Source organism: Sander lucioperca, chromosome 1 (genome assembly GCF_008315115.2).
Source record: "Sander lucioperca isolate FBNREF2018 chromosome 1, SLUC_FBN_1.2, whole genome shotgun sequence".
Taxonomy (NCBI): domain Eukaryota; kingdom Metazoa; phylum Chordata; class Actinopteri; order Perciformes; family Percidae; genus Sander; species Sander lucioperca.
Window position 1 is genome coordinate 36,504,137 of NC_050173.1, and position 12,620 is coordinate 36,516,756.

The window sequence follows — 12,620 nt, forward strand, 5'->3', positions numbered from 1 at the left end:
GTACACTCACATAACACCCCCCCTCCCCTCCCCTCCTCCCCTGTCTGCAGTGTGCTGGCCTGCCATGGTAGTGAGGTTTCAGACGGCCTCATGCTCTGTAATTACAGAGGCTTGGGGAGGCTACTGCTGTAGCCCTGCAGTGCTTTGCAGACCAGAGATGATGTGGAAAAACCTGCCCCACCACCTCATACAGGCCTTCACTTAAGAGAAGTTGTCAAACCTCTACCTGTTCTAGTCTGTCTCTCAATACTGTATTACATCTTACAAGACAGGAAAGGTAGGGGTCACATTTTTGTTTTGCTGCCTCATGTCACTTTAGAGCTACGTAACAGTCCTTAGTGTTTAGGATGAGGATATGTTCTTTATAGCGCCCAGCCCCGCTGCTTTTCCCAGCAGGTGTGCTAAATTCTCTCGTTTTCTCCGCTATCCCAGATGGCACGTCACGGGCTTGTGCAGCCCTCTTCAACGAGCTGAGGAACACAGTTTTCGGCAAGGTGGCCCAGAGCTCCATACGACGAATCGCCAAGAACGTTTTCCTCCACCTGCACAATCTGGATCTGGGTTTCCATCTCAGCCGCCAGACAGGAGCGCTGTCCAAGGCCATCGACCGCGGCACACGGGGCATCTCATTTGTCCTTAGTGCACTCGTCTTCAATCTTGGACCCACAGTCTTTGAGATGATCCTCGTCAGTGGCATTTTGGTAAGTCTCATGGTGACATACACACACACCTAACCATAAGCTTAAACATTAATGGAGGATGCTACCAGAAACGCTTACAATTTTCTTGCTTTTATTTCTTGTTGCTGTTAACTGTTTCAGGCCTTAATGTTAGCACAGGACCTTCCATCACCTTGACACTCTTCACAGCAGATTGTCCGGAAATTAATTTCAGGAATATTGCCTCATTTACATTCTAAATGGAATATGAATCCCCATGAACTTTTGGTGGCAACACACAGCCCATTAGCGTCAATGATGAATCCCAAAGCTTTGTAGCAGCTTAATGTCCTCCTGTGGAGTATGCCCCCCCCACACCCACCCCCCCACCCCCACCCCCCTCTTGGCCACCACCAAAAGAACGGCTCGTCTATAGTGTGGTGCTGTTATTCCACTCTGGACCATAATGTCAGCTTGCCTGTAATGAGGGCAGACTCCATTGCCCAAATAGCTAAAGCATTAGCATGATTAGTTCTTGTAGTTTCCCCTCCATTTGTAACACTCAATTTCATAGTGGAATGGTCAAAAACAGTACATTCTCAAAATGCCTTGTGACGCCAACGTAAGAGTCCGGTGGCATGACTCTTTATCACAAAGACGTTAAGTCACAGCATGTAAAGGATGCTTTTGTTTTGTCTGTGCTTTTTTCTTTCTGCAGTATTACAAGTGTGGTGGACAGTTTGCAGCAGTGTCCTTGGGTACCTTATCAGCATACACCATCTTCACCATTCTCGTCACTCAGTGGAGGTAACAACAGAGATTAATTTAATACAAGAAAAATACAGGGCTAGATTTGTACTAGCCCTGTGTCTGACTCTATTTCGGTTGGTTGTTTTTATTGCTTATGTGTGTTATCACTTGAAAAAGATTCAGTAAATGGTTTTGTGGCTGTCTGTGCTGACAGTAACAATGTTCACTCATAGGCTGACATATGTACTTAAAGTGTTATGTGCGTGCACGTGTCCCTGCACACAGGACTCGTTTCCGGATAGAAATGAACAAAGCAGACAATGAAGCCGGCAATGCAGCTATTGACTCCCTCCTTAACTATGAGACTGTTAAGGTGAGATCCAACCCCCACTCAAACACACATATACAGGCATACACACATACCATACATCCCCACCCCCTTCCTTCATCAATCCTTCCCTTTTATCTCCTCCTTTCCAGTCTTTTTCTTGTATTTACTTAAGCTAGGCGCATTGACATGAAGAAATATTTACTTGTCTGTGATAATAGTGTTTCACTAGCATGATTGCCACTGTCAGAATTTGCCTTTTACTCAAACAAAAGATCTCTCTTACTCTCTCTCCATGTCTCTGTCTCTCTTTCTCAGACTCTCACCACTTTCACACACAAACTCGAGCTAAAAATCGACTTTCTGAGTACCTTTCTAAATGTGAGGAGTGGAATTTATGGCTGAAAGGACTGAAAGTTTAAAAAAAAGCCCTTGCCAAGCTGTACTATAGGTTTACTTAAAGGTTATCATATTCTCTCTAGTTATGATAAAGCAGTGTCGTAGGCACCAACGTAGGCCTACATAAACCGGTTGGGAGTGCGGTAATGGAACCTGTTGTGATACGTCAAATGTTCATATGCTGTAATATGATTACAAAAGACAATTGACATTGATTATGAATATTCTACTTCCATATTGTCTGGTAGAGCTGTCAATCTTCCTCTATAATACCATTCAAATTTCAGTTGTTATTTTTAAAAATATTCTGCGGTCTGTTATTTCTTGATAACAGACCGTTGCTAAGTATAACACAACGTTGCCATGCATAGCAGAGCGTTGCCATGGACACAGTTCTGTTCACTCTGGAGGACAGCTATCAATCCGCTGAAAGAAGTCTGGATAATTTATCAGCTGTGGCAAAAGTTGGGGAAACGTGGATCAACTTCTATCCTCCAATTCAAGCAACGACAGCAAATCTGTTGAGCGCCTATCGCTACATCTTTATATACGGTCTATGATCGCTACGCAGTAACTTCAGCCCAAGGGACAATAATGCTAATTAGTTAGCTTAGCTACATTGCAACATGTTTAACGTTACAGGTGTGTCAACTGCAGCAACTGTGCAAAAAGGAAACAAGATGAAAATGAGGACATAAACGTCAACATAAATATTCCCAAAGAAGTCCCATTCACCTTGTCTTACTTCACCATCAACCGAAATGTTCAGTTTAATGTGAATTAGAGCAGCTGATAACCCGCTACCTCACTACAACGCTTCAGCTAATGTTGTGTCAATTCCTGCAGTGATTAAAACAGCTGCTGAGTAATTTGTCCACCTAGCTAGAGCTAGCGATAGCACGGCAGCACCCCATAACAGCCCGACTCATACAATATACGGCTACTACCACAGCCTGTAAAGGGAATAAAATGCGTGCCTGGACTGGTGGCTTTTGCCAGAAATGTATTCGCTGCAGGAGGGGGGATACTGTGGTGTTGAGTGACAGAGGGTTGCATTAAACAGCTACAGAGTTTACGTTGCTATGGACGCAGGATTCCAACCGTAGAGACGGAACGGACTATTTTATTTAGCGGAAGCAATACAATCGTATTTAAATCAATAAACTCCTTTTTAAATCACTATTTTGCATCAAATTATTGATTTATTTGGTAAGTATCCATATAAACAGGCTGATTACCCTGTCAGGGTTGTATTCTCAATAACAACCGCCTCGCTCTACATTATCCCTTACGTACTACACTACTCAGGCTTATGCACTGTCAATGCCATTATCAGCATGTGGTTGTTGTTACACATTCTGCCCACTAGAGGGACTTCCAACTGGCCTTAAAAGGGATCTATGTCATGGCGCATTGCATTTCTGTCACGCCGCTTTCTGTTCACATTTTCCACCACGAACACACAGCGACAAACCAAAATCAACAGAGAACTCTGTAATGTAACCTTATCTAACAAGTGTATTAAAGCAGCTCTGTTGTTAAGGCTAACGGTGCTCGGTTAGCACAACGACATCATGTTAGAAAGCACAGCCGAAACGATTTGTCATAAACTAATTAGCAATAGTGTTAGCCACGATATTAACGGCATAAATAACTAAGCAAACGGTGCTGTCACTACTATTTTAGTGATTTATAAGCAACCTGTTTCTTGCAGATTGTGACGTTACTGAGAATACAGCTGTTAGAAGGTAACGTTAATATTAGGGATGCACCGAATCCAGGATTTGGGTTCGGATTCGGCCCAAATAGTGGGCTTTTTGACAGGGTTCGGTTTCTGCCAAACCTTAGAATTTTTTTCCACCGAACCCTACGCAACACACTACGTGCGCTACGCTGGTCGACGTAATGTAGGTGGACCGTTCAATGCAGTAGGCTGTGAGAAAGTGAAAATGGAACTCGCGTGCAGAAAAAGCGCCACCCGGCAGCACCCCCAGCCAAAAGAAGGCGACCCGAGCTGAGCTACACGCCCAACCCGCAATGCCGACGTGTCCCGCGTTGGCAAGGACCCCAAACAACACAACATCGCCGCTGCCAAAACAACTGCGCATGAAACCTCCAAAAGAATACGAGCCTAGTCAGCCGTTCTCCCTACAGTGGGAGCGGAGGGACCGAACGGCCGGCTGCTGCTCGTTAGCTAACGTTAGCTTTCTAATTTCAGCTACCCAACATGCCTTCATTATACACTGGTTAGCGGAAATTTGCCAAACAAAATTGTCACTCATCTGGCAAATGCAATGTGCTTTCCTACGAAAAGAGCGTGTGAATTCAACATTAAGTTGTTACATTTAACTATTTTAGAGGCTGTGGACGTTGTTTATTTCATTAATGTGTTTACTGTGTTAATGGACTCAGGATGGGAGTAGGATTCGGTATTCAGTTTCAGATTCGGCAGAATCTTAACCAGTGGATTCGGTATTCGGCCGAACCCCAAAAATCTGCTTTCGGTGCATCCCTAGTTAATATATGAAGTCGAAGCTAACTCTGACAGCTGTAGGGCAGCTAACATTAACTTTAGCTGTCTCCATGAAGCTCCCAGCTAAGCTAACGTTACTATAACTTGCGACGCAGTTAGGAAACAACAACGAGCTAACTAATGATAACGTAAGCATGGCTTGGTGGATGTCGATTTTAAAGTCATGTAAAACTATTTCCCATCCATCTTCTGATTTCCAGCCGCATCATGTAATGATGTTATGATGTTGCTCGTTTTGTTCGACCAACACATGGGCGTAAATCTGATCTAACAGTAGGGGGGGACAATAAACATAAAATTTCGGAAGAGCAATTTTTGAAGGGGACACAAATAATACAGCCAATTATACTCGTAGAGGACATGTGTACACAGAGGAAAGCCTTAATACTATCATTAGTGTAGCATGGAGACTGTACCATTATCCTTCTTTTCAGCGTTTCTCTTGATTCAATGAAAAAGCTGACTAAATTGACCAAAATATTCTTCTTTAAAACCATGTATTTATTTTTAAGTTGTTTACAATCAAGCCACAAAAATACCTTAAAACATAATGACTTATTTTCAAAAACTATCCCCATATAAAAGAAATACAATGCTTTTGTACACTTGTTAAATTAGCTGATCATAATGTAAATTAGTGAGCCACTGGTAAAGCTCATCTGCTAACCCTGACAGCCACACACTCCCAAAAATATGAACTAAGCTCAACACACTTACCTGAGACTCTACACCTGACTGTCCCTGGTCTCCCTGTTCCTCAGTTCTTTCTGTCTCCTTTGCCAGTGACATAGTGACGTTATTATTTCCATAAGCACCCATTCTTATAAAGATGTTACCAAATTGTCTTGATATGAGGACTTAATGTACTTACTTTTGGTGTAAGCCTACTGAAAAAGGATCTTATGCCTGTTTTTCATTTCTCTGTCATTTTATCTGAGCAACAACAACACAAATCTTTAACGTCAGATGTCTAAATATGAGTTTGTTTCATAGATTCACCACGTGGTCATATTATAATTATGAAATGATCTTGCGTCCTCCACATAAATATTAGGTTTCTTCTGGGACAGAGGATATATATTTAACTGATCTGCCACTTAACTTCATATTGAGCAAAACACAACTGTAGATCTTCAATGTTAACCCTAATGTCAGTTCACACACATAAAGTTAGGCTTATCGCCGTGGTAACGTTAGTTGTAGTGGGTGCATTTCTATCCAACAAGCTATTAAACAAGCTAGGCTACATTATATTACACTAACTAATAGTGAACATTTTGTCATGACTAATTCATGAATTACTCAGTATAATTTCTATTTGAGAAAAGAAAAACTTCATCCGATGTGAATAAAATAGCCTTGAACCGCCTACTTACTACATACCTGTCACTAGCCGATGTGACTGTGAGTCGAGTGCAGATCCTAACGTACAGCATGCAGTGGACCAAACCACTGTGAGGCAAGGGAGGGAGAACTCAAAATGTTTCTAAACTTAGAAAGCATTTTTTGGGGTTTGTATTGTTTTACTACTTAGACAGATATTTTAAGTATATCCTACATACATCATTATGTTATTTTTTCAGCATTGTTTTAATGATATTTCTAAGGGGGGACAACCCTTAGATGGGGGGTTCCTGACCCCCCCGACCCCCCTGGGATTTACGCCCTTGGACCAACAGTCCAAAAGCCTAAGATATTACGTTAGCTATCACAAAAGATGGAAAAAAGCAGCAAATCCTCACAATCCAGAAGATGGAACTAGAGAATGGTTGGCATATTTGATTGAAAAATGACTCAAAATAGTTGTCAATTTTTGGATCAAGTCATCTTTTCATCTTTATATTGACTCGAAAATGTTATTTTGTCCTGGGTTTGCTCCTATTTCTGTGCTCTCATTCTCTGTCCTGCTCCTCTTCTCTGTCAGTGTAAAAATGCCCACCCTTTTTTGTAAATGTCACTCCAGTTGCTACAAACAATGAGGAATTTATCACTAGACACTCAGGACAATTTCCTGGTTTAGTCCATGACCCACAGAGTGTCTCGGTTATAGGTTTAGACTGGAAGTTTCTGCCACTGGAGGCTTTATTTTGAGTAGAAATGTCTGCTGAGATCCAGGTTTGTTTTATAGAGGAGTGTGCTCATACCGACACCTGACTGATGGGGTGCGGCTGTAAACATTGTGTTGCCTCAGTGGCATGGATATCCTGAATCTTCATCTTAAGCCTCTTTCTAGGTAACCTCATGGTACATAGGACACATACAAACATCAGTTTTGGGTGCTTTGTTAGGCTGTTCTAGATATATTTTTGTACCCTTGTTATTTTCTTTGCTGTATTATTTTGCGTCCTGTTTTTCTCAACGTTTTGTTCTGTGTTATTTTGTGTCATCTGTGCCAATGCGGCCAGATTTAGCATCACTCTGAGCCGTGAGTGTGCATATGTAATTAGATCTCCGCCCACTCAGAAATCCGTTCCACTTTCACAAAGGGCTGGATGAGAACCTGAACACGGTGCCTTGCATTGCTTCTGTTTGTCCTCCATGTGCTACTTTCTTCTCTCTCTCCATCTCTCTTTTTCTCTCTGATTTCTTGCATTTCCCTATATGCACATCAGTGGCAAGTCTGTAGCAGCACAGCACCACTGCCGTTAGCTAGAGCAGCAAATCGCCCACTTAACCAGAGCAGAGGAACAATAGTGCAAACTAAACAAACAGCAATATTAGGTAATTGGCAGCAGAGTTGAGGAGGGTTGCTGTTATGATCATGGTGTAGTTTTATGTGCCGAATTTAAGAGATGTGCTTGTGGCTGATTCATGAGGCTGATTTTCTTTAACTGATAGCTGTATGTCTTAATCAAAATTAGTGCTGCTTGTGTGGTGTAACATTTCAGAGCTATCTGTGCTCTGTTGGTAGGTGTCTTTGTAAGCTGCTAGAGATGTAAATACAGAAGACGACAGTGCCAATGATTAATACTCTGCAGCAATTCTTGTTTAACTTGCAAGTGATGTTTAGGCTTCCCTTACAATTATAATTGCCTAATATTTTATAAACTGTTATTTTGCCATAATCACTACCCTCAGCCAAAGCTGCTTTGCAGAGCAGGCTCTGGATTTTGTTCTACCACCCTCCACATCCTTTAAGATCAGTGGGGAGGAGATGAAGATACAGAGACATGAAAAAGTGCTTTAGAAGCCAACTGAGACCCAGACTACGCCCAGAGCGGTCACAGAGAACAAATGCAGCCTTGAGGCAGGCTGCGCTAAAGTGTCTGCCTGACACTGCTCTCGCTTATACTTTAACCTTAACCATATTTTGTCTCTCTCCCTCTTTCTCTCTCAACTTTCACTTTCTTTCCTTTTGTGAATCCTTCTTGCTATCTCCGTGCCCTGTGTTCCCTCTCTGCATGTTTCTCATCTCGGCTGCAGTACTTCAACAATGAGAAGTATGAAGCTGAAAAGTATGATGGATACCTGAAGACCTATGAGTCGTCCTCTTTAAAAACCACGTCCACGCTCGCCCTCCTCAACTTTGGCCAGAGTGCCATCTTCAGTGTCGGCCTCACTGGCATGATGTTGCTGGCTAGCAAGGGCATTGTAGCAGGTGAGTGTGTGTGATGTCCAATTTTTTGGAAAAATCATTCTCTCAAGATCTATACACCATGAAAACAATGTATAGCATCCAGGTGTAAAGGCACAAAATACATCACTGGACCTGAATTGACCTCTTCATGCCCATTATCTGCATCTGCAACAGTGCATTTAGAAATAAGAAAGTTTAAGAATAAAACCACCTCAAAACAAAATCAAATGGACAGATGTAATAGGACAAGTAAAACCCTGACTGAACGGTATAATAGAAACTAAATGAGAACAAAGCACAGCAAGCATGAAAAAGTGGCATGAATAGGAAATAAATTAGCCATGATGCAGAAAATGAAATCACAGCAGGTGGAGATAGATTCAGACTGTAACATGCTTTGTCTGCTTTCACAACTTTAAAGAAGAAATGGTTTGAGTGTTATTTTATTTTTTTATTTTTTTTTTTAGATCTACCCATAATACTGTACATGCATGATCCAATAGAGCTAGATAATGTGCATGTCTGTAAGTTGTTCTGTTGCTGTCGTGTAGGTACGATGACCGTGGGAGACCTGGTGATGGTGAATGGGCTGCTCTTCCAGCTCTCCCTCCCCCTCAACTTCCTGGGCACAGTGTACAGAGAGACCCGGCAAGCCCTAATAGACATGAACACTCTTTTCACCCTGCTCAGCGTCGACACCAAGATCAAGGTAACTTGTCGGCCTGACATGCATCTTCTCAGTAAACTGCAAAAAAAACAGCGTTAGATTCTTTTTCTTCCTCTCACACGAGAGAACAGTACACTTGCAGACAATAGAACATTAATACCAAGTTAAATATAAGATCTAAAAAACTTGATTAAGCCTTTGCAAGAGATCTTTTTCTCCAACAGCAGCACATAATTGTGGTAAAAGATTTTAACACAGGACTGAGTTATTCTTGGCCGTGTGACATAGCTAACCTATCCACATGTGCTGTAAAAAATGATAGGTTGTAGTCAGACAGTAATTACGTGCTTGATGTGACTCAGGTGCTTCCTCGTCTATTGCCACTTGTAAAGCACGACATTACTCGCTGGTCGGGATGTTAAGAGAAATTGCAGCAGAGCTGACTTTTTGCTGATTTATTTAAAGCGTTAACTAGTTGTGATCAGTTAAGTAGCCATTTTAATTGATGCACCCTACATTTTGATTTTGTAGTGTGTAAAAACATGGTTCACCAACATTAACAGTTTTTATTTGTCTTGATATCAGTGGGTTTCGAAATAACAGAACATGTTTGTTTTATTTGTATAGTTTTCTGATAAAAATGATCATTGACTAAAAATGATGATGATATATGAGAGTTTTGTTGTTGAACTGTTTGTGCAGCTCATCTGCTAAATCAGTGATAGTGCTCATTCACCCATTGTATAGAGGACCTAATGGTACACACTAGGGGTGGGAATCACCAGAGGCCTCACGATACAATATCATCACGATACTTACAGTGGTGCTCATAAGTTTATGAACCCATGCTAAAGTTGACTAAAAAGAGGAATAAAAAACATCATCTTTTGGAAATTGATCTTAATGCCTTAATTTAAAAAATGAGGAAAAATTCAACCTTTAAGGAAACCAATTTTCTTTGTGAATGAATAATGTATCGTAAATAAATAAATGTTCTTCCTTAAAATACAGGGGGCATAAGTATATTTGTTATATTCCCATAGAGGCAGGCAGATTTTTATTTTTAAAGGCCAGTTATTTCATGGATCCAGGATACTATGCATCCTGATAAAGTTCCCTTGGCCTTTGGAATTAAAATAGCCCCACATCATCACATACCCTTCACCATACCTAGAGATTGGCATGGGGTACTTTCCATAAGATCATCTCTCAATGCAAATCAAACCAGCTATTAGGCTAACTCAACCAGCATGGGTTCATAAACTTATGAGCACCACTGTATGTCACGATACGATATTATTGCGATTTTAAACATATTGCAATATATTGCAATTTATTACCTTTTTTCCAACTTCAAATTTTTCCCAATTTCAAATGATGTCCCCAAAAGGGAACTTTGTCAACATCCGTTTTATCTAAAAAGATACATTTCTCTGTTTGTTCATCTCACTTCAGTTTTATTGCTGCAAAATGGGATTGTCAAGCAGATAAACTGACCAACACACACAGTATATAATAAAAGAACGATACTTGGCGTCTGTGTATCGATACAGTATTGCCACGAAAAATATCGCGATACTATGCTGTATCGATATTTTCCCCCACCCCTAGTACACACTTAACACTTTTTTGTCCTGTCAAGTTGTGGAAAGAAAGGGAAAACTGTGCTAAATGTTCTGTTTTCAGTTTTCAATTTTTGCCTAATTTTCATTCATATTCTTGTTAACAAAAGGCACCTTTTTGGGCTTGGACTCTTGCACTAAAGTGCTGTCCTCTTCACTGTCCCCTTTAAGTTTTCCATTGCCCACTAGGGCTGCAACTAATGAATATTATTATTATTTTTTTTTCATCAATCTACAAATTATTTTCTTGATTAATAAATGCATTGTTTAGTCCATAAAATGTAGGAAAACAGTGAAATAATGCAAATTTATAATTTCCCATAGCCTAAAGTGGCATTTAAAAGACAATTGATGTACTATCATATATTAGTAATGAAAACATCAAATCTTACTTTTGAAAAGCTAAACTAAGAAATGGTTGGCAGTTTTTTTCTTAAGTGACAAATGATTATGAAAACAGTTGCTGATTATTTCAGTTCAAGTGCCAAGACACATGTACTGCCCTTTATATACACTACATAGTGTTATTAACATTGAATTGCCTATTTGTGAATTCAACTTAAAAAGAAATACCAAGTCACATTAAAAACTAGATCCCGTCCATTCCGATTTTTTAGTTTGTCCTCTGTTTCTTAGCTGTCATAGCTATCACTTTTGTGAGACATTTCAGACATTTCATTGCTTTTATCTTCTTCTTTTTCACAACACGACAGCCCATCTTGCGTCAGAAGAGCACATTTAAGTGCAAATGTGCGCCTGCTGCCTAACAAAATGAATGCCTTTTCCATCTCCAGCCTGTAATTATAGTAGGAGAAATAAATCTGTCCAGTTATTTTTCACTCATCAGTAATACTCCTCTCCATTGTGATTCCCTGTGGAATGGCACTGCCCAGCAGGCCATTACTGTCTGAATGCTTTTTTTTGTCGTGTGGAACACATTGGCCTATTATGTAGATGTAAAATCATTTAAAACACCCCCTTACTTGAAACTGCTCCGCAAAATAAATTATTTTGGCTATTTTCCATGTTGGGGGTGTGTAAAATGATCATTTGTTTGTACTAATGGACTATGAGTTATTTGTATTAATTGGCTGAGGTGGATTGTGGGTGATTGTGTTGTTATTAGATAGTATAGAAACGGAGCGGAACAGGCTTTTACAACTACTCAGGGCAAGGACGGCGCGTTATTTACAGCTGACCTTGGCTGCATCTCAGCACAGCACTCTGGCTCAGCTCAGTATGCACCGAAAGTTTTCACACCTATTGATCCATCGGTCACAATGAAGAGCAGCGTCCGAAGCATCAGTTGAAATGACCTCTAGAATTTGCTGTGAATGTCTCTGCTTTATGTTGGCCATGTTGGCTCTGTGCTCCAGCATTATACCCCTTTACAAGGTGTTGGAGTAACGTTGCATCATGCCGGCCCTTGTCTGCCAGTGGCTGTTCTGTATCCGTCTCCTCTCTCTCCGTTTCGTCTGTATCAACCCTCTGATGGTTTTTCTCTAGGAGAGGGATCTCGCCCCGCCATTAGCCATCGCACCACAGGGGGCCACCATTCGCTTCGAGGACGTCTATTTTGAATACCTGGAGGGCCAGAAAGTGCTAACCGGAGTGTCCTTCGAAGTGCCTGCTGGGAAGAAGGTGGCCATAGTTGGTGGCAGCGGGTCAGGGTAGGTCACCTTTCATAGATGTACACTGACTGTCAAACCTTTAGCCAGGTATGTGTCATCTCATTTGTATGTGCAGACTTATCATCAGATATCATCAGTAGACTGTGGGGGTGCAGCTCACAGGCAGAATAATGCTGATGATTGGTTCCACGTCTGGTTGCAGGAAGAGCACCATTGTGCGGCTGTTGTTCCGCTTCTTTGAGCCCCAGCGGGGGAACATCTACATAGCGGGGCAGAATATCCGAGACGTCAGCCTTGACAGCCTGCGGAGGTCTTTGGGGGTTGTACCTCAGGTCTGAGACGCACCAACACAATCAAACAAACAAAAAAAAGAAACGATGAAAACGTAATGTTATCGACACTACATAGATTGTTTTTTTTTTTTACTATTTGGAGCTTTATCCCCACAAATGAA

The 12,620-nt window shown here is 41.2% G+C and overlaps 1 protein-coding gene across 1 annotated transcript in view; it reads left to right on the plus strand.

The window, feature by feature from the left end:
• The window catches only part of abcb7 (ATP-binding cassette, sub-family B (MDR/TAP), member 7), a 34,463-nt gene that overhangs the window by 16,017 nt on the left and 5,826 nt on the right, over positions 1-12,620 (plus strand). The window contains exons 6-12 of the mRNA XM_031319263.2: positions 433-701; positions 1,378-1,466; positions 1,695-1,782; positions 8,093-8,267; positions 8,798-8,955; positions 12,042-12,205; positions 12,369-12,498. Coding sequence (XP_031175123.1) covers positions 433-701; positions 1,378-1,466; positions 1,695-1,782; positions 8,093-8,267; positions 8,798-8,955; positions 12,042-12,205; positions 12,369-12,498 — 1,073 coding nt within the window. The remainder of the gene's footprint in view (positions 1-432; positions 702-1,377; positions 1,467-1,694; positions 1,783-8,092; positions 8,268-8,797; positions 8,956-12,041; positions 12,206-12,368; positions 12,499-12,620) is intronic.